This window comes from Coregonus clupeaformis, chromosome 7 (assembly GCF_020615455.1).
Source record: "Coregonus clupeaformis isolate EN_2021a chromosome 7, ASM2061545v1, whole genome shotgun sequence".
Lineage (NCBI taxonomy): Eukaryota > Metazoa > Chordata > Actinopteri > Salmoniformes > Salmonidae > Coregonus > Coregonus clupeaformis.
The window spans coordinates 40,692,113-40,717,319 of record NC_059198.1 but is presented as its reverse complement, the minus strand read 5'-3'; the positions used below and the strand labels follow the sequence as shown (position 1 = coordinate 40,717,319).

The 25,207-nt window shown below is 42.5% G+C and overlaps 1 protein-coding gene across 2 annotated transcripts in view; it reads left to right on the top strand.

Moving 5' to 3' along the window:
• Nucleotides 1–1,333: 1,333 nt before the first annotated feature.
• The window catches only part of LOC121569181 (laminin subunit alpha-1-like), a 63,738-nt gene continuing 39,864 nt past the window's right edge, over nucleotides 1,334–25,207 (top strand). For both annotated transcript variants that reach the window (XM_041879909.1, XM_041879908.1), the window contains exons 1-8: nucleotides 1,334–1,564; nucleotides 11,012–11,182; nucleotides 11,388–11,500; nucleotides 20,451–20,693; nucleotides 21,892–22,071; nucleotides 22,374–22,463; nucleotides 23,205–23,322; nucleotides 24,552–24,730. In XM_041879909.1, the coding sequence (XP_041735843.1) occupies nucleotides 1,501–1,564; nucleotides 11,012–11,182; nucleotides 11,388–11,500; nucleotides 20,451–20,693; nucleotides 21,892–22,071; nucleotides 22,374–22,463; nucleotides 23,205–23,322; nucleotides 24,552–24,730 (1,158 nt within the window). In that variant the 5' untranslated portion in view covers nucleotides 1,334–1,500. The remainder of the gene's footprint in view (nucleotides 1,565–11,011; nucleotides 11,183–11,387; nucleotides 11,501–20,450; nucleotides 20,694–21,891; nucleotides 22,072–22,373; nucleotides 22,464–23,204; nucleotides 23,323–24,551; nucleotides 24,731–25,207) is intronic.

Sequence of the window (25,207 nt, the reverse complement as noted above, 5' to 3'; positions counted from 1 at the left end):
GGTGGACCCAGCAGCATTACAGTTCTTGACACACGCAAACCGGTGCTTCTGGCACCTACTACCATACCCCGTTCAAAGGCACTTAAATATTTTGTCTTGCCCATTCACCCTCTGAATGGCACACATACACAATCCATGTCTCAATTGTCTCAAGGCTTAAAAATCCTTATTCGACACTGATTGAAGTGTATTTAACAAGTGACATCAATAAGGGATCATAGCTTTTACCTGGATTCACCTGGTCAGTCTATGTCATGGAAAGACCATGTGTTCCTAATGTTTTGTACACTCAGTGTATTAGTGCAGTTGGGTAGGCCTTCTTTTCATTCCCATACATATTCATTATGTCCACATGATGGCAGTAATACGCACACCCCTGACCCCAAAATGAGACCCACTTTAAGAATTACAGTATATATTAATTTAAAAGTTGAAAGTAGTAGAACATTTCACATTTTTTCCCTGAGGAAGTAGGTAAATGGATCAAACTTTCATTTTGCTGTCAGTTTGTAATATCCAGTATTATAAATTTCTTAGTTTTGTTTCTCTTTGTTGGTAACATTATGCAATTAATCTGGAAGACATGGTTACAATGTTTCATACAAACGTAAGCCTTTATTACATATACTCTGTACAGTTGATTGTGGTTATTGAATGCCCTAAATAATGTTGATGGAATAAGGCACTGATGCTTTCCATTCCAGTATCATAATCATGCTTCAATATTTACATGGGCTGTAGTTTATTATCTGCAGAATTAAACAACCTGGTATACTGTAGGCCTACTTCTATGTAGTTGACCCAGTGTATTCATTGGCTTGTATAGACGTTAAAAGGGCTACTATTTTCAAAGTTGTGCAATTTGTTGTATTAATCATATTACAACAACTGCTTGCCAAGTTCTGGAGCATCGTTGAATATCTAAACTGCATGATATATCCTACGTAGGCTTATCAAAAAAGTTTGACATTACTGATTAAATCAACAAGTTTAGTAGAGTACAGGCTGCTAGGTACATTATAGAAGTAGCCTACATACAGTACTTTGCAATTTTACCATTTCAAGTTTGGTGCAAAGTTTTTGTTCATCAAAAACGGTCTAAAATAAAATTCATAAACTCTTATTAAACACAAAACTGTGTACATTTGTAAAGGTCAAAACAATGTAAATCTGTAGAGAGTAGTTGATTATTACAGACAGTGATGATAAAATCTCGACACATTTGGTCACACCCCCCTGCTACTCACCAAATGGTGCGGTCCAGCCAGCGACTTTGTAGCGGGACAGAATGAAAAAGTTGAGACAAAAGTTAGCTGAATGAATGAGAGGAGAGAGAAAGAGGAGGGGACACGCTGAACAGATACCAGAGGGAGACCACAGGCAAAAAGGAATGTGCGTGACAACTTTAGTCTATAATTTCCTGTAAACATTAGAACAAATATTCCGACCGTATTATTGGAGACATTTATTAGAACCCGACGTCCACATGTGTTGAGGAAGATGAGGCTCTTCTTCTGTGCAATTGTGCTGCTATGGGCATCCTCCGCGGATTGCCAGCAAAGAGGTGAGCTGGAAATAATCATTTTCCTATTGACTGCATTTTCACTGAATGTTCATTCAGCACGAGGTCTCAACGCATCCGAGGCAAAGCATTTTGTAATTCTTTATACAATGTAATGAATATGCACTTTAATTAATGCAGAGTATAAGTGGAGGATTAGAAATAGTATACTTTGTTTTGTTGATGGCTATAATACACTTGGAGTAGGCCTAATTACTATTTTACTGTTATTTACATTTGCCAGCAGAAATAATATTTATTGCATAAATTGAGTGAAAAGTAATAGGGCTAACCATGGAGTGTTGGTATTGAAATTGGACACTTGTGGCATAATAATTCAGCCATTAAGTTTATAATTTACAAACAGGAGCTTTCCAAGTCATTAGAAAGTCAGCTACCCATTTTATTATACAACATGTTGCATCACCAGTAAACTAACATCACTGGCCAATCTACGTGAAAGTTACTTTGTTAAACCGTTATTAGTTTTCTCACCTACTCTCCTTTAATTCCTAACGGTCTTTGCTCAAGAGGTTCACATGAGAGAAATTCCAGGCCATTGTCATTTAAATTAATGACAATGGCTGACGCCTCTTTCTCCAAAGCATAGTCATGCTAACATGCTAGGGTCGCCCTCAAGGACCAATTCAATGTCTCTAATTGCAATAACAATCATGTCATCAGTAGAAAATGTTTGAGGTGCAGATTTGTGGGTTCAAATAGACAAGCTTTCATTGCATTCTCTCTAGGTTAGGCTTTTTTTTTTGCATATCTTTGTGTTACTTGAAATCAAAATCAGATTTTGATGTACTGTTAAACTTTTCCAATTCTATTGAACACATTTAAGAAACACACTTTTAATTGCTATACTTGAAAACTTGAATACTTGCTTGCTTGTAAAAGACTTCTGGGCAATTCCATGGTAAAGGAATTATGCGGAGACTCAGATTTTTCACTTTAAAATGTATACCAAACCAAAACCATTGATTTCAAAGTTTAACAAACCATATAACTCTATGCACAAACATTTGACAAAAACCAATTTACAGGAAGAACTGTGCAGATACAACGTTTGGTAACTGAGGGAGATTTGACCATTATTCTTAGTGATGGGGGTAAAAATTTATACATATTGGGATATAATATTTTATGATATATCGTTTCGTATCATTTTGACAGTATCGCAATATAATTTGTGTGCTAGTTGGCTGTACATGCACCAAAATGCCAGTATTTTCCTTCATAGCTTCTTCTCCATCTTCTTTTTAAATAGGGAGCCAATTTGTTTTCAGCACTTTTATTTCCATGACTGATCAAAACTAACTCTCTCTTGTCCCTCTGCAGCAGACATATGGTGAGCAATATGTTTGGAACATCAAATCGCAATAAAATCACAGTATCGAATCACAATACATATACAGTACCAGTCAAAAGTTTCGACACACCTACTCATTCAATGGTTTTCTTTATTTTTACTATTTTCTACATTGTAGAATAATAGTGAAGACATCAAAACTATGAAATAACACATATGGAATCATGTAGTAACCAAAAAAGTGTTAAACAAATCAAAATATATTTTATATTTGAAATTCTTCAAATAGCCACCCTTTGCCTTGATGACAGCTTTGCACTCTCTTGGCATTCTCTCAACCAGCTTCATGAGGTGCATTTCACTTAACAGGTGTGCCTTGTTAAAAGTTAATTTGTGGAATTTCTTTCCTTCTTAATGTGTTTGAGCCAATCAGATGTGTTGTGAAAAGGTAGGGGTGGTATACAGAAGATAACTCTATTTGGTAAAAGACCAAGTCCATATTATGGCAAGAACAGCTCAAATAAGCAAAGAGAAACGACAGTCCATCATTACTTTAAGACATGAAGGTTAGTAAATCCGGCAAATGTCAAGAGCTTTGAACGTTTCTTCAAGTGCAGTCGCAAAAAACGATTAAGCGCTATGATGAAACTGGCTCTCATGAGGACCGCCACAGGAATGGAAGACCCAGAGTTACCTCTGCTGCAGAGGATAAGTTCATTAGAGTTACCAGCCTCAGAAATTGCAGCCCAAATAAATGCTTCACAGAGTTCAAGTAACAGTCACATCTCAACATCAACTGTTCAGAGGAGACTGCGTGAATCAGGCCTTCATGGTCGAATTTCTGCAAAGAAACCACTACTAAAGGACACCAATAAGAAGAAGAGACTTGCTTGGGACAAGAAACATGAGCAATGGATTGGTGGAAATCTGTCCTTTGGTCTGATGAGTCCAAATGTGAGATTTTTGATCTCCGCATGTGTAGTTCCCACCGTGAAGCATGGAGGAGGAGGTGTGATGGTGTGGGGGTGCTTTTCTGGTGACACTGTCTCTGATTTATTTAGAATTCAAGGCACACTTAACCAGCATGGCTAACACAGCATTCTGCAGCAATACGCCATCCCATCTGGTTTGCGCTTAGTGGGACTATCATTTGTTTTTCAAAAGGACAATGACCCAACACACCTCCAGGCTGTGTAAGGGCTCCCGAGTGGCGCAGCGGTCTAAGTCACTACATCTCAGTGCTTGAGGCGTCACTACAGACCCCCTGGATCGTTTCCAGGCTGTATCACAACCGGCCGTGATTGGGAGTCCCATAGGGCGGCGCACAATTGGCCCAGCGTCGTCCGAGTTTGGCCGGTGTAGGCCGTCATTGTAAATAAGAATTTGTTCTTAACTGACTTGCCTAGTTAAATAAAGGTAAAATAAAATAAAAAAATTAAAATAAAATAAAAGGGCTATTTGACCAAGAAGGAGAGGGATGGAGTGTTTCATCAGATGACCTGGCCTCCACAATCACCCAACCTCAACCCAATTGAGATGGTTTGGGATGAGTTGGACCGCAGAGTGAAGGAAAAGCAGCCAACAAGTGCTCAGCATATGACTGTTGGAAAAGCATTCCAGGTGAAGCTGGTTGGTTACTACATGATTTCATATGTGCTATTTCATAGTTTTGAAGTCTTCACTATTATTCTACAATGTAGAAAATAGTAAAAATAAAGGAAAACCCTTGAATGAGTAGGTGTGTTCAAACTTTTGACTGGTACTGTAGAATCATAAGAATCGTGAGAATCGCAATACATATCGTATCGGCACCTAAGTATTGTGATAATATCGTATCGTGAGGTCCCTGGCTATTCCCAGACCTTGTTATTCTGTTACCAAACTTTACATCTGCACAGATTTTCCAGTAAATGTTTTTTTTTGTATTATTTATTGTGTAAATTGTTCAATGTTGTCAGTGTGCATAGAGTTGTAAGGTTTGTTAAACTTTGAAATCAATGGTTTTTGTTTGGCCTACATTTTAAAGTGAAAAAGTTTGTGTAAATCCGTAACCGTGGAATTTCTCTTCTCTAAAGCCATTGGAGAAGCTTGTACCTATTTCATTTGTTTAACACATCATACAGATTCAAAGCAAAGGTGTCAATCCCATTTGCTCCCAGCATGATGAGGGAAATCTCATTAGAGCTCATACTATTAGGTGGTGTTAACACTCTGGTACAATAATATGCAAGGAATCCCAAATGGAATCCAAACCAGCATTACCATACCAATGGGATTTCTCACCTGCGATTTTTATGTGACACTGTAAAAGACAGAGACCCAGTGAAGAGGTCAACAGAGCCAAAATGGGTCATATTCATTAATACACCAAATGGAAGAAAATGGACTGAAACAGGAATGGACTACCTGAACTTGTCCAATAAGAAACTTTTTTTTTTGCTACAGTGTGATCTAATGAATGATACCTTGGGTCGAGCTGTGCTACATAACACTGTTCCCTCTGGGAAATGATCAACCTTTTTGGTAGCAGAAAACAGTGCGAGGGGGTCCATTTTGCATAATTTTTACCCTGTACCTGAGAGAAGGAATGGACTTACACTTATAGCACTGCACCACTGTGGGATTTTGACTGTAACCAAAGCCTCATTTTAAGACAGTGACTTTTACTCCTCCAAAGTGAACTCATTATATAGAGCCAGGTGTGTCTGGATCCAGCTATAGTAGCTCTGTCTGGACCACAGTAGGGCGTGGTGGATGGGTTGGTACTATAGTAATGACAGAGCTCTCTCTTTAGGATGCCCTCTGGCTATGGGCCTACTACCATCACACTGAACGGGGGAAGTTGGAGGAGGACAGTTGTAAAAATGATAGCTAGAGGATTTGTAGTGCACTCGGTTGTTAGTACTGTAACCATGCATACGATTAAGAGTGGCGTACTGAAGTTCTTTTTTGTTTTAGGCACATTTAGGAAGATGCCGACTTAAATTCTGAGACGTTTTATTTGTGGACACATTCAGGTGTGTAGTTTGTTCATGCCTCTCTTTTCCCATTTTGTAAACAGCACTTCGGTAATTTTTTTCCTGAAATACCATTGAAATGCCACTTGATTTGATTTCTATCACTTGCAATCTCTCTTTGTGCAAATGAGATACAAGCTACAACCAGCAGCTATATATCTTATATTACAAAGCAGCTCCATATCTCTACCTTTATTGTTACACCTCTACTCCAATCTCTCCAATAGAGAGATTAGTAATCTGAGTCACACTGCGACCGCATATCTTATCAGTCAACCGCATTGTTGACACTCCTTCATAGGTCTGATTGTGTCACCTTCTTTAGTTGCTATCAGTCCACCCTCCCATCTGAATACGTTGAGTAGGGGCCTATTAGGATTCAAGGTGGTTCGAGGTAGCACTGCAAACAATGAGAGATGCTGAAGACAGAGAATTTTTGTGATTATCTTCTCACCTTTGAGTGGCTCTGAGTAGCTGGAATGGAGTGAGTGACTTGTTGGATCCACTCAGTTGCCTACCTCCTGGTTTAGTGTCAGAGGTAATGGGTGTTATAACATTAGTACATGCACCATTATAATGCTTCATAAGAGGATACGCTTACATTGTGTCTTCAGCTGCGTTGACTGACTCCCTGAAGAGTGTGTGTGTGTGTGTGTGTGTGTGTGTGTGTGTGTGTGTGTGTGTCGTAGCCCATAAACAGGTTAGTTATTAGTGCGGATAAAGCCACGGGGGGTTGGAAATGGGGGAACTCACATCACCAACCTCTCCTGATTTAGAAAGGAGTCACGTTCTCGACCTGTGGTTAATTATTAAATGGAAAGTTGGACTTATAAACTTTCGACAAAGTCACAAGCAGATTTGGTAATGCAAGACAAGCATTTTAACCCAACTGAGGTGGAAGGCAATGTGCCTACTAGTAAGGTGTTTTCAAATGGTTATTGAAGTACTTAGTATGATCGTGTGCCCTCCTCCAGCCCTTTTCTCCAAACTTTCGAGCATTGATTCTAACTGAAGGGCTTTTGAAGGCTAGTTTGAGTGCCTTCCATTGACTGTGAGGGGGAGGGTTACTCAAAATAGTACAAACAAGAACATTCCAACCAAACTCTCTGGAGATAAACCAAAAACCCTGAAATAGACACTTTTACTAATATATTTTACATTTTACATTTTAGTCATTTAGCAGACGCTCTTATCCAGAGCGACTTACAGTTAGTGAGTGCATACATTTTTTTTTCATACTATATATATGTGCCACACAGAGAATGCATTGATCAGTTAAACTACTTTTACTGCTCAATCAATTCACAATCACTCTCATCCTATTTACACAACATTCTCTGCATAACCCGAGTCCCCTAAGCGCTGAGTAATGCTACCTGAACTGCTGAACTGGTAGCTGGCTAATAGGCTTGGGCGGTATCCAGATATTTATATCGTCATGCTGTCCTTCTCTCATCCTGGGATTTACGTTATTACCGGCATAGCACACAAGGGGGCGCTAGAAATGCAAGAAAAGCCCATTGGGCCTCTATTACCAGAATGCTAACAAAATTAGCACAAACCAATAGCAAAATCACATAGAAGATATTAGCTAAATGCTAACGAGCGAAAATGAACATCAACTAATTGTAAAGACAGGCAAATTCGTCTCATAAAGTTATACAAGTCTAGATAGTAGCTACCGAATGTCATTTTCGTTGAGTGTGGACATTTACAAGAGAAAGTGAACGAGATAAATTGTGCATATAAACAAAGTTGTGATGCATGCTTTTCTAAAGGAAGAGCAGCATGTGTACATGGAGAGGAGGGGAGAAGAACGGAGGAGAAAAGAACGCTAGTAGGAAGCACAGGGGGAAAAAAACTAATCCAGAGCTCTTTGACTTTCACATTTGTTGAAAAACTTCAAATAAATAATTTTGTCGGTATTGAAGAACTATCCTGTGGCTTTTTCCAAGTACCCCGGTATACCACCCAAGCATACTGGCTAATATCTTCAGCCATGGCCAGCATTTTTACCTTATCGACCCAGAAGCTATCTATCAGTGATTGAGCTGTTAGTATTTTGTATTCAGTGGCATTCCAAAGATGGCTGCAGTTTAGCAGAATTAGTCCCCCGGTAACTACATTTACTTCATTTAGCAGACGCTCTTATAGGAGCAATTAGGGTTAAGTGCCTTGCTCAAGGGCACATGGACAGATTTTTCACCTAGTCAGATCGGGGATTAGAACCAGCGACCTTTCGATTACTGGCACAACGCTCTTAACCACTAAGCTAACTGAGATAGCCATAGAGATAGATAGAGGACTCTAGTGCCCAAAAGGACATTTTAGCATGGGCAGCGCCATTGAGGACTTTTATGTTGAAATAGTCAACTGGGTGGAACTTCCTATGGGTTAAGGAAGGATCACATAATTCCATTCAGGTCACCAGGAGGGATCAGCCAATGAATTATACTATTGAGGAAACATTCCATAACTGCAGGTGTAAATCGGCAAGCTTTATACCTGTTCAAACAACACACTCTAGATGGCCGTGTGCACCCTTTCAGTTTGTTTACCAACTCATAGAAGTAGTAGAAGAAGAAAATTGACTACTTCAAAATGGAGATGGCCTCAATGGTGCTACCCATGCTCTCACAGACACCATAATGGGACATATTACATTTGACATTTTAGTCATTTAGCAGACGCTCTTATCCAGAGCGACTTACAGTTAGTGAGTGCATACATTTTTCATACATATACAATGATGCGATGTCTAAGTATATGTGTAAGTATAGTCCAAAACTGTCATTTAGCAAGCAAAGCTGTATAATATATTATGTCAGATAAGCTGATTAAGATAATTATGGGGCTAATATTGCGATTAACGCTAATAAGACACCCAGTATGAGATCAACAGTTCAAAAGGAGATTAAAGTCCATAATTGAAGAAAAATAAACACAAGTAGGACAAGGACGCTAGCTTGGCTTGATTTCCTTTTCCGCCATATGGAAACGTTCATCATGGAGCCCAGATTTGGCCTGCAGACGCAGACAGATGACTAAAGCATCCCCAATGCAAAGGAGCCCCAGCTAATAGACTTTAACAACCCTGAAATTACCACAAATGACCACATCTATGTGTGACAGCATTGTCTGACTATGTGTCAGTCAGCCTAGTTGCACTGATTAGCAGGGACAGGCCGTGTGCCGTTACATCACGACTAGGTGGTGATTTATTGATGAAATACCAGGACCTGACAGATTGTCCCTGTCCACAACCAGTTGCTGTGTGTCAATAACATACCGCCCATGTGGTGTGTTGATTCAGGTGACCAGGGCTGTCACTGTGTCACTTGCCTTCACACAGCTATCGGCACCTGGTTTGATCATGTCAAGGCTAGGTACTGTAAAGTAGCCTTCTTGGGATTGGGTCTACCATGAGCCAAAATAAGATATATTGTTTTTCACTTTCACAGGATCACATTTTAGATTTGGCTTTGAGGATAACTAAAATCAATAAACATAATTGATTTCCAAACTAAGAAAACATTGTGAGTTTGGTGGTCAGAGAACATGGCTGAATTTTCTTTCTATCCCAGGATGGTTTCTAAGGTTGAATCAAGTAATTTCTTAAGGCAAGCTGGTAAAAGCATTATAACAAGCTAATAAATAGTAGTCATGAACAGGATGATTGCTTTCCAATCTGCTCTCCCTGGGTGTCCCCTTTCCAGCCCACAGAGCACAGGGGTCAAGCCTCTCTGTCAATGAGAAATCAGCAGCCACCGAGCGACCGACAGACAAACAGACAGACAGTCAGTCAGTCAGCCAGTCATACCAATTTCACACTATCTTGCAGAGCCGAACCGTACGGTACTGGCTCATATGCTGAAAAGGGATTGATCCCAATGGTCACTACTGATCAGTGGGTCTGACTCCGAGACATGCTACCACTGGTCTGGTCAGATGTCTCAGTGCTGCTATGTCATTAGGCTAACAACTTCATCCCCCAGGTTCCTCTGAAGTCCTTAGCAGTGTTCTCATCAGTGTTCTCAGGAATGCTTTGGGGCCATTCAATTCAATAGGATTAAGTCATAGACCTAGCTCACAATGGACACGTTCTCCTTGGAATCTTACATATATTTTAGATCAGGGACGGGCGACTTTGATGGGGGTGGGGGCCACCAAAAAATCTAAACTCATCATGAGGGTCCGTAGTGGCTCGCGGGTCTGCGTACCCACATCCATACCCACACATGCAGTCAGAGCCGTCTCTAGCTTTTTGGGGGCCCTAAGTGAAATTTGGTTTAATGTGACACTTGGTTTGACTTCTTTGAAGTTCTGCTAATAAACAGCTAGTTTATTAACTATTAATAAACAGTGGAAGCGTAATTTGTTAATATATGTATTAGCATTAGTAAACACATGTATAAACCAGTTATAAATCATGACCAGCAGGCCTTTAATTTTTATACTTAAGGCTAACAAATTATAAAATGATAAGCATCTTATAAGCACACCGTCAAACATTTTACATTTTTATTTTATTCAGTGTAAAATTCCATCTGTTAGCATAAGCCTCCTGAAGTCTCTGTTAGGAGACAGCGGTGGAAAGATGCTTTGGGACAAAGGCCTTGAAGCCCAGAGGGCCTTGGGGTAGTTATAACAGCTGCCCACACCACCCATCAATAGACTCCAGCCTTTGTCAATTGTCCTCGACCTGATCATTTTACCCATCAATGGTCCATGTAAACATGTGGGTGGAGTGTGGGGGGATGGGGGAACGGAGGGAGATGGGTGTGTTTGGAAGGAGGGTGCTCCTCAAAGACATGCCCTGCAGATAGAACACAGAGGAGAAATAATGAGGATGGGTGTAGATTGGTGGTGGGAGATAAGGAGGAGTTGGGAGGGAGAGATACATGCACCTGTGTGCACTAATTGTAAGTCGCTCTGGATAAGAGTATCTGCTAAATGACTAAAATAAAAAATAACAAATAAAAATGTATTAGTGTGAAGGAGTGTTTTCTAGTGTGTGCATGCTTATGTGAATAGACAGACCATGTACTCTATCATATCCTGTCTCTGTGTGTAGATAGATGTATGTCATGGTCTGAAACCCCTCCCTATCTCTCCCAGGTCTCTTCCCCGCCATCCTCAACCTGGCCAGTAATGCAGAGATCACCACCAACGCCACCTGTGGAGAGCCTGAGCCAGAGATGTACTGTAAGCTAGTGGAACACGTACCAGGACGACGCATCCGCAACTCCCAGTGTCGAACCTGTAATGCCCAGAGTCAAAACCCCAAAGGTACAGGAGTCAAGAGCCTCTGAGCATGCATATGGGAGGGGTGGGGAGGAGAGTCTGGGGTTTTACTGTTATGCCTGCTGGCTAGTGCTCCAGACAGTTTGACTTTCCACAGTCTCACTATCTTTGAGTCATCTGTCTGAAAAACAGTACTCCAGGTGTGGATTCCAGGCATTTATGTTCTTGCTTTTCTCTTGATGTTATGCAGAGCAACATCCAATCACCAATGCTATCGACGGCACCAACGGGTGGTGGCAGAGCCCAAGCATAAAAAATGGCCGCCAGTTCCACTTGGTGACCATCACTCTGGATTTACGACAGGTAGGAATTCTCAGGACTGCTATGTTGCTGCTTTTACACTGCGCCGCTTTCTTTAACTACAGGCTGGGAACACACACACACTATAAATTGTGCCTTCCTGTATTATACTTATGCTAAAACCATTATTCCATTCTACTGAGCCATTTACCTTATGTTTATATTCTTGTCTTTTATTATTTCTTATTGTTGTTGCATTGTCGAGAAAGAACCTGCAAGTAAGCATATACCATGTGTATCCTATACATATGACTAATAAAACGTGGGTGCTGCTGATAACAAAATGGTGGGGGGAGGGGGCTATGCCTGGATGGCCTCTCTCTCCCTACATCTCGCTTTTTAATGCCTCTTTTTTTCTCACATTCTCTTTCTCTCTTTCTATCCATTCCTCTCTCTGTGCCTTATTTCTTTCATTCTTACACTCTCCCTCTCCATTTATCTCTCATTCTATCTCTATCCAGTTCTCTCTCTCTCTCTCTCTCTCTCTCTCTCTCTCTCTCTCTCTCTCTCTCTCTCTCTCTCTCTCTCTCTCTCTCTCTCTCTCTCTCTCTCTCTCTCTCTCTCTCTCTCTCTCCCAAATTGTGAGGGGGGGACTGAGCTGAGCCAGCTACTTAAAAGAAAATCCTGTTTCAACAGGCACTCGAAAACAAGACCCTCTTTCATCGAGCCACCACACACACACACTATAGTAGGCTGCTGTGATGGTGCAGTCTTTTAACCAACCTGTTTCAGAGGTGCACACTATATCACATCACCTACTGCAGTCACACAGTATATCACTGGGGATTAGACTGAATGTCATACCCATGCTAAGATGTGTCCCCTCCCTACTTCCTCTTGGGAATTCCAGCAACTTATATTGACCTCAGGAATGCACAAATGGAACCTCATTTGGATGTATACATCCCAGTAATTGTTTTCATGTGAAAATACAATCTTCAAAGTGTGCATCTGTGTGTGTGTGTGTGTGTGTGTGTGTGTGTGTGTGTGTGTAGCCATTCACCTACCTTTCAACGCTCTGTCTGCCTAGATTACATGTCATCCTGCATCTAGATTTAGCCTCAGTTTTGATACTAGGGCTGGGAATTGCCAGGGACCTCACAATATAATATTATCACGATACTTAGGTGCTGTTCCAAACATATTGCTCACCATATGTTTGCTGCAGCGGGACGAAAGAGAGCCATGAGAAAACGAGTTTTGATCAGTTATGTAAATATAAGTGCTGAAAACAAATTGGCTCCCTATTTCAAAAGAAGATGGAGAACAAGCTACGAAGGAAAAAGACTGGAGTTTTGGTGCAGGTACAGCCGAGTAGGTCAAAAATAATATAGAAATATCGTCAAATATAATATCTCGATATGTAACTGTATCGATTTTTTCCCGACCACTATAGGCTACCTCAACAGGCTTAAGATTTGAGATGTGATGTTTATCCACTGCTTAGCAATGGAGGAGATGAAAGTGGAATAAACAGGTTCAGTGGTGACGAGAATACAGCTCGGAGCCAGTCACTTTAATCTAGCGCGTTTGATTCAAAATGAGCGTTTGGGACTACTCCGCAGTAAACGTACACTTATCTCTACATTTGATTTGCAACCGCAGAAGATTCCATGATTCCATTTCCTTCCCCTCGAGAGTTATCAGGGAAAAATGGTGAAGACACATGCAGAAACAGGGAAAATCAAAGGTTGAGAGAAGTCGGGATTACAGGCCGATGTATCATTAACATTCCCAGTGAGATTCCTGACGTGTGATAACTTTTATATGGTAATGTCATTATATGTTCTATCGTTGCTACCAAAGAGAGTTGTCATGACTTAACACTGAGATATGGTAGCAGTGAGTGATGGAATTGTATCTGGTGATACACAGTATAGGCCAAATTATTCAAAATGTTACATTATCATACAACAATAATAGAATATTCTCACATTAGATCAAACAAACATTTGTATGAAGTTAATAAAAGCAAAACCAAGCGTGTCATGTCAATAAATAAACATTGTGAATAGCAGATGTCAAGAAAAGCATAATAACCCAACTCATAAACCAACCCAAAATGACTGAGACTTCTCAAAACCAGTTTCAAGAGCGAAGAGAAACATCTACATGGAAAAGATTAGCTTGTCAATGGGAGCTTTGTTTGACTGATTCATTATATCTCTAAAAACCTCATATTTACCATAAGCTAGTGCTAGTCTAGCTAGCCCTCTCCTCTGAGGAGCTGAGATACTTTGTGTCTCCAACTAACTGCTACATCTCAATACTGACGTCTTCATGTGGGAGAACACTGATTCTCACAACAGTAGCATGAATGCAACTGGTGCCCTAAGAAAATATAACATTATATCTAGGCTATATCTTCCTTTTTTACAAACTGATGGCTTTAATCTCTGTTCAAAAAAAGGGTTTAAAATAAGTCTACAGTGCCACAATGTAAATATATTCTTATATAAGCTACAGTATGTTGCACATATGTTCTATGTTAAGTGAATAAGTGAAATGCCTATATACACTTATTTGATGAAGACATGTGTTTTTGGTTTGGTACCAGTGGCATCCATCTTGATTAAAGCCCCCAGTGTGGTGCCTAGCAGACAGTACTAGTATTGACCAGTATCCAGCAGGAGTCCAAACCCAAAAGGAAACAGTGTCAAAGTGTCAGGATTTAGATGGGCTAATCTGCCTGTGGATGCCATTCCAGCACATCACACACACACTCACACACACACACACATACATACACGGGGGGGCTCTTTATCCAATTAACAGGCCCCAGCCAAACAAACAGAGGGGACACCATTTGGGGCTCTCATCCTGTGGGCCCCCCAGGCGGCTCAAACCCAGGGGAGAGAGGGTTAGAGAGGGGAGAGGGGCAAATGCAGGCACTGCTGTCCAAACAGCCCCCTGTCCCACTGCCCAGCTGTGTTGGCCCACTCCCTTTACAGCGACAATGCCGCCACCGTCACCACCACAATAGCCATCGTAAGGACCCTCTGACAAAATACAACCTGTAAGGCCCACCGATATGTCAACATGTTACCTTACTTTTTATAGACACACTTCATGTAAACAATGTGGGAAGTGGGAAGGTAGTATGTTGATGGGTTGTGATTGGTGAGAAGGGACCGTCCATAACACTTGATAGGGTTCAAATTCACATTCAAATGTGAATTGAACAAATCCTGAATTGGAGGGGGGGATCATTGAAGACAATGACCAATTTACAATTATTTTCCAATATGGAATTGACCCTGACCCCAACCTCTAAAGAAAACCTATCTGTGATGTGATTCATAACTTACAGTAAGTGTTTCTGGTGAAAGAGCCATGGCGGTGGCTGGTTTCCTACACTGGCTCATACTGGCTGATATCCACACTGTCCTGTCAAGTTTGTGGCTGGGCCTCTCTGAGCACATGTCCTGTCGTGTCCGGGGCTCTCCGGCCCCCATCGCCCTTCCCCCATCTCCCATCTCCCACCAACACAAAAGACTTACTCATCTCCCCCTCTAGACAAAAAAGGCCTGTGGCCAAATGCCAGCCTCTTTTATGTGGTCCGAACCCACAGCCATGACTTCCACCGCTATTGTCTGTGTCTGGATTCCAACTTTATTGCCACCACAGCATACAGTGAGGGAAGAAAGTATTTGATCCCCTGCTGATTTTGTACGTTTGCCCACTGACAAAGACATGATCAGTCTATAATTTTAATGGTAGGTTTATTTGAACAGTGAGAGACAGAATAACAACAAAAAAATTCAGAAAAACGCATGTAAAAAATGTTATAAATTGATTTGCATTTTAATGAGGGAAATAAGTATTTGACCCCTCTGCAAAACATGACTTAGTACTTGGTGGCAAAACCCTTGTTGGCAATCACAGAGGTCAGACGTTTCTTGTAGTTGGCCACCAGGTTTGCACACATCTCAGAAGGGATTTTGTTCCACTCCTCTTTGCAGATCTTCTCCAAGTCCTTAAGGTTTCGAGGCTGACGTTTGGCAACTCGAACCTTCAGCTCCCTCCACAGATTTTCTATGGGATTAAGGTCTGGAGACTGGCTAGGCCACTCCAGGACCTTAATGTGCTTCTTCTTGAGCCACTCCTTTGATGCCTTGGCCATGTGTTTTGGGTCATTGTCATGCTGGAATACCCATCCACGACCCATTTCCAATGCCCTGGCTGAGGGAAGGAGGTTCTCACCCAAGATTTGACGGTACATGGCCCCGTCCATCGTCCCTTTGATGCAGTGAAGTTGTCCTGTACCCTTAGCAGAAAAACATCCCCAAAGCATAATGTTTCCACCTCCATGTTTGACGGTGGGGATGGTGTTCTTGGAGTCATAGGCAGCATTCCTCCTCCTCCAAACACGGCGAGTGGAGTTGCTGCCAAAGAGCTCGATTTTGGTCTCATCTGACCACAACACTTTCACCCAGTTCTTCTCTGAATCATTCAGATGTTCATTGGCAAACTTCAGACGGCCCTGTATATGTGCTTTCTTGAGCAGGGGGACCTTGCGGGCGCTGCAGGATTTCAGTCCTTCATGGCGTAGTGTGTTACCAATTGTTTTCTTGGTGACTATGGTCCCAGCTGCCTTGAGATCATTGACAAGATCCTCCCGTGTAGTTCTGGGCTGATTCCTCACCGTTGTCATGATCATTGCAACTCCACGAGGTGAGATCTTGCATGGAGCCCCAGGCCGAGGGAGATTGACAGTTATTTTGTGTTTCTTCCATTTGCGAATAATCGCACCAACTGTTGTCACCTTCTCACGAAGCTGCTTGGCGATGGTCTTGTAGCCCATTCCAGCCTTGTGTAGGTCTACAATCTTGTCCCTGAAATCCTTGGAGAGCTCTTTGGTCTTGGCCATGGTGGAGAGTTTGGAATCTGATTGATTGATTGCTTCTGTGGACAGGTGTCTTTTATACAGGTAACAAGCTGAGATTAGGAGCACTCCCTTTAAGAGTGTGATCCTAATCTCAGCTCCTTACCTGTATAAAAGACACCTGGGAGCCAGAAATCTTTCTGCTTGAGAGGGGGTCAAATACGTATTTCCCTCATTAAAATACAAATCAATTTATAAAACATTTTACATGTGTTTTTCTGGATTGATTTGTTGTTATTCTGTCTCTCACTGTTAAAATAAACCTACCATTAAAATTATAGACTGATCATTTCTTTGTCAGTGGGCAAACGTACAAAATCAGCAGGGGATCAAATACTTTTTTCCCTCACTGTATCTTAAATGTTCAAACTGCTGAAATTGGGTCTTGTTCTTGTCTAGGCCTGAGAATGTACTGCTTTTCAGTGTTCTGCTGGTTTCTATTCAGTGTCAGAGACACAACAAATAGGGGAGCCAAATGACAGCCTCCAAAAGCTTTTCTGTGTGAATATTTATAAAATACTCAAGTAATTTACCTGACAATTTTACATATTCAAAATCAACGTTGTCTAACTTTGTGTCTAACTTATAATCACACACAGGCAGTTTGGTGTGTATTGTAACAAGCTAGAGGTTAGGACAAGGTCTTTATAGCATGTTGGTGATTAGTAGCAAGAAGGACATAGCTCTGCTCAGTGTCTGTGGTGGCCATATTTCTTTAGTTTTGGTCTAGGCTTCTCCCTCCAGTGAGGGGACTTAGCTCCGCTCTCTGAGCTCCACAGCCCCGGCCCCGCCCAGGGCGAAGCTCAACTGGTGAACTGGGCCCCTTTGATGGCTTAGGGGCTGATGGGTAATCCTCCTGTCTCTCCCCTGCAGCCTGGTTCCGCTCGTTCCCACTGGCCGGGTACCCCTGACTGTCTTCTCCCGCCTTGTTATCTTTCACCCGCTCTCCCGTCGGTCAAACTGGCACAGAGGCTAGTCTGGCTACCGGTCGGGAAGCACACTTCTATTCCTTAATGTTACTCCAATTGGAAAAGTGTTAGTAAGTGTATGTGTTTTCGTTTTGTCTCGTAGGTCACAGTTTACCCTTCGATTACCCCACGATTCAGGCTTCTAACACACTGGTCAGACTTTTTCACTTATCCTTTGAGACAACCCCTCCCAAACCCCCCCACCTGATCCAAAATGGCAGCTAATTACAAAGATAATCCTCTGCCTGTTTCCCGCAGCTACTGGCAGCCAGGTCTTGCTAGCTCACATCAAAGTCCGCCAGCCAGTCACAGTGACCAGGCAGCTTAGCCGAGGCACACCATTACACAGGGCTTTGTGTCCTACTGGGCGGAATGGGATTTAATGGTAACGACTGGGTGGCTAAAGAGACACAGTGGGAACAACTTTGCCCTCAGCATCTAGTAATGACTAACACTTTGTATTCTAGCAGTCACAGTAACTAGCCACGTCAAAACATATTGCTGAAATGTGGCACTCAGATCACAATTTCAGCAAACTGTCCCAATTTCTGACACAGATATCTGATTTCATTGGTTTTACATTTGAAATAACTGATATCTGGTGATGTTAGCTAACTTGTATCCTCTAAACTGAGTGCTCTAGTAATGGGCTTTTAGTTAACTTGAGGCACAAAGGCAGCTAGTCCACTGTTCAGGTCTGCCTCCATCCAGGACTGGAATGTGTTGTAGTCCATATGGATCCAGATTAACTAACCCAGTCCAGTCACAGCATCTGTTTGCCCCACGAGAACACTAAGCACCTTTGAGGGAGGTCGTAGACACACACACACATACACACACACACACATTCTGGATTAGACTGGGCCAAAGAACCAAAGAAAGAAGCTCTGGTGACCAAGCTTCCTTGATGAAAATAATGATGCTTCCTGTCAAAATGATTCTACAGAAGCCCCAGAGAGAGAAAGCTGCTGCTGGGACAGGAATGTTAACCTCACTGACCACATTACCTTTCCTGTCCCAGCCGTCTATCTAGTCATCTCAAGGACATGGAAAGATATCAGAATCTGGCAACCCAAACATTCCCATATTGACTAAAAGTCTGCACAGACTGTACAATTTTATCCGTCTTATGCCACGATTTTGCCGTTATGGCAAATTTTCTGGTCGTAAATGATTGTCACACATCTTGGCTCATTCAGTGTGACAGCGTCTAGGTCTGCCGATTAAGTACCACTAAGTGCGGTCGTAGGCTTCGACCAGAGTTCTGTCTGTGTCTGAAATTTGGAGCCTTTATCATGTAGTGAGGCTGGTGTTACGAGCTGATCCCGGTGACCGACCAATAGGCACTGAGTATGCACACACAAAAATATGATTATTGTAAATAGTCTGATTAATATAATAGTTTGATTTAAACGTTTACATGCTTTGCAAGAATAACTATTTCCCTAATAATCTTGTTCACATGACATATCTGAAATCAGGCTAACTGATGGGATTTTAATAAATGCAAAAAAATACTTTTGGGACATATAAAGTTTGTGTATGAAAACTATTTCTAAAATGCATACTTTTTCAAAACTCACTTCACTTGCGCATGAGCATAGAGGGAGGCTTGCTCTGCTGGTGCTGGCACATGTGCAGATCAAATACACCTCTGCAGTTGACGTAACCTACATCGGCTAATTTAGCCACGCAAGCCAATAGCAGAATGTGACGACAAAACTGAAACAAATCGTACAATCTGGCCAGATTAATATCAAGAGTTTTATTTGGTAACATCGCACAGTGCAACATATAATAATTGTAAAATACTAAATATGAAGTACAGTGTGGGAAGGCCTTAAGGCATTTAGCCAAAGATGTTTGTCTAGCTATCAGAGGCCCATACAGGTGAATCTTTCAAGGCTGTAGAGAGGATTTCAGAATCTGTCAACCCTATGGTTTCTATACAGACTAAGGCATTTAGCCAAAGATGTTTGAACCGAACGTCTTGTCTAGCTTTCAGAAGCCCATACGGGCTAATCATTCTGTAACTTGAGGATCAGACATAACCTGAGGGAAGTCAACCAGCTCTCCATTTCAAATGATCTATCTCAGCGCTGAGGGGGGATTGACATTTAGATGCACTGGAACGACTTGTGTGGCTTGGCGACGATACCCGCTAACGCTCGCGTTCCCTCGCCGTTGAGGAAGTTATGAATCGGCCGTAAATCAGCTGTGACATGCCAGCAGGTGTGCCTCCTGTCCGCAAGGTAGACTTACAGCCTCGTGTCGCTGCCTGGAACCTTTAGGGAGGATTTAACAGAGGGGGGTGGGGATGAAGTGTAAGCTTCCTGTCCCAGGTGTCTAGTTTCCACTTAGCCCCTGGGGAAACGCACCATTGACAAGCCAATTGGAGAAGCCGATAACGGCTAGCTCAGGTTCTATGTGTGTTTATGTGAGGCAGGCTAGACTGTTATTAGTGTCACTGAGAGGGTCATAGAGAGGTGAGAGAGAGGGAAAGAGAGAATGAGAAAGGACATTCTGGTAATAAATAACATCTCCATTGCAATGGCAGTCTAGTAGTGCCCTGTGACTGTGTAAGGGCCGTAGGGGAGTGTTGAGGAGACAGTGAGAGAGTGGAAGCAAGGTCTCACAGTGGGGTTCAAGGGAGCTTTAATTGTTAGATACAGACCACACTTTAGCTTGGTAACCTATCATATGATGTGTAAGGGGTCATATGCCACGCTGTTAGGGCCAGATGCACTAAGACTGGAATTCAATCAAACATGCAATTAACATTGTGACTACGCCACATGAAAGAGGGTTACAGAGAGTTTGTGGTTTAACGCTGAGTGGTTAAATGTGTCAGTACACTGTTATTACGTTAAAACAGACCTGTTGTGCTCCTTGTCAATCAAAGACTCATATGTAAGGTGCACAGCTTGAGCTTTCAGTCATGCACAATAAAATGGAGATCCAGACATAAAATATTATGGGTGGGAGAATAACTCTGTGTGTGTGTGTGTTTGTGCATGAGTGCATGTGTGTGTGTGTGTCCTTTGTACTCACACTGTTAAATATTAAATATAAAAATCTGTCTGTCTGTCTGTGTCTACAGATTTTCCAGGTGGCCTACATCATCATCAAGGCAGCCAACTCCCCTCGTCCTGGTAACTGGGTGCTGGAGCGTTCAATGGACGGTGTTGAGTACACACCCTGGCAGTACTACGCCATCAGCGACACAGAATGTCTGACCCACTACAACATCACCCCCCGCCTCGGACCCCCCACCTACAAACGAGACGACGAGGTCATCTGTACCTCTTATTACTCACGCCTCGTACCCCTGGAGCATGGAGAGGTAGCTATCTATTTATTACTCACGCCTCGTACCCCTGGAGCACGGAGAGGTAGCTATCTATTTATTACTCACGCCTCGTACCCCTGGAGCACGGAGAGGTAGCTATCTATTTATTACTCACGCCTCGTACCCCTGGAGCACGGAGAGGTAGCTATCTATTTATTACTCACGCCTCGTAACCCTGGAGCACGGAGAGGTAGCTATCTATTTATTACTCACGCCTCGTACCCCTGGAGCACGGAGAGGTAGCTATCTATTTATTACTCACGCCTCGTAACCCTGGAGCACGGAGAGGTAGCTATCTATTTATTACTCACGCCTCGTACCCCTGGAGCACGGAGAGGTAGCTATCTATTTATTACTCATGCCTCGTACCCCTGGAGCACGGAGAGGTAGCTATCTATTTATTACTCACACCTCGTACCCCTGGAGCACGGAGAGGTAGTTATCTATTTATTACTCACGCCTCGTACCCCTGGAGCATGGAGAGGTAGCTATCTATTTATTTAAACTTTATATTACCACAGTGGTCTGAAACTCCCGGCCTGCGAGCCACATTGAGCTCATGAGCTGCATGTTGGTGACCCACAGGCCGGGAGTTTCAGACCACTGCTTTACTAGGTCCGGTTCAGCGCAGATAATTGGATGAGAATGAGCTCTGTGCACCCCCCTCTAGCACCTGTAGTCCAGACAAGGGATGACTCAACCGTCCTCCCGATAATGAAAGCCTGCTTTCCCGGAGTTCCAGACGCCAGCCAGCCTGCTGGGCTACTGTCACTCTAGCCGAGGCAGAGCCGTAATGAACATCTGTGGTTAGGATACTCTGTGGTTTCTCACAGCCCCTGGGGGTGCATCTCAGTAATTTAACAAGGAAGGGAGACAAGGAGATGAAGCCACTTTAGACTATTGAGACGCACCCCGAAGCCCACAGTGAGATCCTTGATCCTGTCTTATATTGTTTAGCCCTGTGTTATGTCATTTGCCTGTTGGTCTGACTGGCAAGTGATATCAGGGAAAAAAGTATCGTAATGACGTAATTCTGTCAATATGTACTGTATGTGTGTTGTTCATTTTTGCCACTAGTCTTTGATCGAAAACGTGTAAAAATAAAATGAAAAATGACTTTGTGATTTATTAAGCCATATTTGGTCATGAAGGTCCTTTGACGTCGTCGTCCATCTTTTTCTGCCCTATTCAGATCCACACGTCTTTGATCAACGGGCGGCCCAGTGCTGACCAACTGACCCCAGAGCTGCTAGACTTCACCTCAGCCCGCTACATCCGGCTGCGTCTGCAGAGGATCCGCACGCTCAACGCCGACCTCATGACCCTCAGCTACCGTGACCCCAAGGAGGTGGACCCCATCGTCACCAGACGGGTATGACTAAAGCACTATCACTAGCACTCACTAACTGTTCTGTTTTCTGTTTAAATAGTATGTTAAACCAAATTGGTCATTCATTCAAAATATGTGGTTTGTGCGTTGTCTTGAAAAACGTTTTCAAAATGTATATTGCATTTTTATGGTTGGTTATGAGCTATTTGCATCTGAATGTGTGAAGTATGAGTTGATACATCAGTTGTCATTTCTCCAGGCAGATTTGAGTGTAATTAATTGGCTTTGAATTTTGTTTCAGTCTTGTCATTCTAACTTGATTGGCATTGTGTTTCCTTCTGCAGTACTACTATTCAATCAAGGACATCTCAGTGGGCGGGATGTGCATCTGTTACGGCCACGCCCAGAGCTGCCCCTTGGACCCCGTTGCCAAGGTAACTCAGGGTCAACATTGGTTCATTGCTGTACTAAAGAGTACTTTTATATCTATTTTATGCAAAGTATGGTAGTAATACTTCTTTATGATAAATCAATTTGGCAAACACATTTGTTTTATAAGTGAATTTAGTATTCCCAGCCCCCCCCCCATAGTCCCTGGAGGAATGGTTCGGCTCAACATTTACTCAGTAGAATTGGTTGCCTTCCTCATTAAGTGGGAATGTCACCTTAACAAGAGGATGAGAAAGCAAGCACTAATCCTGTGACCCTTCAACTTGCCACTTGGAAATGCACTCATATATTTCACACCAACGTACAGATGTAGGATTTTAATTTGACCTCCCTGTTGCAGGAGAACTTTCCTGCAATGCAGGAAATGTAAAACTTGAAGTATATTTGAAGTTTAAAAAGGCTTTCAAATTTCAGACCCCAAAAATGTCCATGTATTATAATAATCCACATACAAATTCACATTTCCTGTTGTTGCAGGATACTTTTCCTGCTGTAGCAAACTGGCTCAAATTAAGATCCTACATCTGTAACACACAAACATCATGACATGATACGCATACAACACACACGTGTCACTTCACACCTTGTATAGGACCAGCTGTTTGTTTGACAAGGAAAAATTAGGAAATAATGTGTGTGTGTGTCCCACTCCCAGCTGGCAATAGGACTTAATCGGTCACTTCCTGTGGCTCCTCCTCACCTCTCTCTCTCTTTTGTCCTCTCAGAAGTTGCAGTGTGTGTGTGAGCACAATACCTGTGGGGAGAGCTGTAATGAGTGTTGCCCCGGCTACCACCAGGAACCGTGGCAACCGGGAACCCTCTCCAACGGCTACACATGCGAGAGTAAGCTGCACTTGGTCTTTTTGGGCCTAAGGGGAAATAAGTCTAAACCTTATCTTAAGTAGAAGACCATACTGTACATGTTTGCTTTGGGTTGTCGCTTAGTAAATAAAGACAACGGAATTACATGCTGGATTTAGACTTGATTTAAAGTGTGCCAGATCAGATAAAATAACTCTCACGCTTTTCAATTAAATCCACTTGCATGTTTCACTTATTCGTTGACACACATGAAAGAGGTTCTTGTTTCCTGTCCCTCTGGTGAATTCCATGAGACACTTTTGAAGGAATTCAAGCATTTTAATATCAATAGATGTGAAGCAGAGTTAGCTACTGTACGGGCTTTTACAAGCTTTTTATGTAAATGTCATATTTGATATCATCATATCTCAGCTGTTTCAGCACCTTAATGAAATTGCACATACCGTGTTTACTCAAAGTACAGAATAAAATAAAAACTTGTGTGAACAGTATGCATACACTGAGTGTACATAACATTAGGAACACCTGCTCTTTCCTTGACGTAGACTGACCAGGTGAATCCAGGTGAAAGCTATGATCCCTTTTAGACAGTTGAGACATGGATTGTGTATGTGTGCCATTCAGAGGGTGAATGGGCAAGACAAAATATTTAAGTGTCTTTGAACAGAGTATGGTAGTAGGTGCCAGGCGCACCGGTTTGAGTGTGTCAAGAACTGCAACGCTGCTGGGTTTTTCACGCTCAACAGTTTCCAGTGTGTATCAAGAATGGTCCACCACCCAAAGGACATCTAGCCAACTGTGGGAAACATTGGAGTCAACATGGGCTCCAATGCTTGTAGTCCATGCCCCGACGAATTGAGGCTGTTCTAAGGGCAAAACGGGTGCTACTCAATTTGGGAAGGTGTTCCTAATGTTTTTCACACTCATGTTTTCTTAATATAAATTATCCTTTCACTACTCTCACATTTAAAGGTAGACTCAGCGATATGACGTTAGTGCACAAAATAAACAGCATAGTGGGTCAATTTCCGCAACAACTAGGAGCAGTGAAGCACGAGGCTAAACTTCTCAGCTGTTTTGGTCCCGTACCTACCACGCTCTAACAGTGTGAAGCGAACCCATGCACATGCACAGATACTGTGTGTGATCGTGTGAGAGCAAAGTCTTGCATATCGCTCATCGCAATATCTGAGTCTACCTTTAAGATGCATTAGTAGTTATCTGAGCTATTTAATATTCTCCTCCACTAGAATGTAACTGCCACGACAAGGCCGAGGACTGCTATTACAACCAAACTATGGACGACCACAAGATGAGCATGAACTTGCATGGTCACTTCCATGGCGGGGGTGTGTGTATCAATTGTACCCAGAACACGGCCGGTGTCAACTGTGAGACCTGCGCAGATGGCTTCTACAGACCCAGCGAGGTACTGTCCCCGTAATCCGATGCCCTCTTTGTGTCCCTATGGTCCCCGTAATCCAATCCATCAATATGGTCCCTGTTTCCTGAGGACCCCCCTGGTCTTCCTTTGTGTCCCCGCCTAGTGGCGTAAGCCTTTCTGTGCACTGTTGTGTACATTCCTATTGTCTATGATTGGACAATAAAATCTGTGTGTGTGTGTGTGGGCCTGATTACAAACACATTCTAGTTTTGGTTCTGTGGCTGTGGCTCAACGAAAGATAATGGAGTTTTGTGTTACTGTGTCCTCCTAGAATGACTGTAGAGAGGAACTATATTGGTGTGATGGCCCTTGCTTGGATGGATGAATAGCGATTTTAAACTTTTAATTGCAGTGTGTACCTTGTGTGGAATGTGAATGGTCATTGTGTATTGGTTTCCTCCTGGGTGTGTGTGTGTGTGTGTGTGTGTGTGTGTGTGTGTGTGTGTGTGTGTGTGTGTGTGT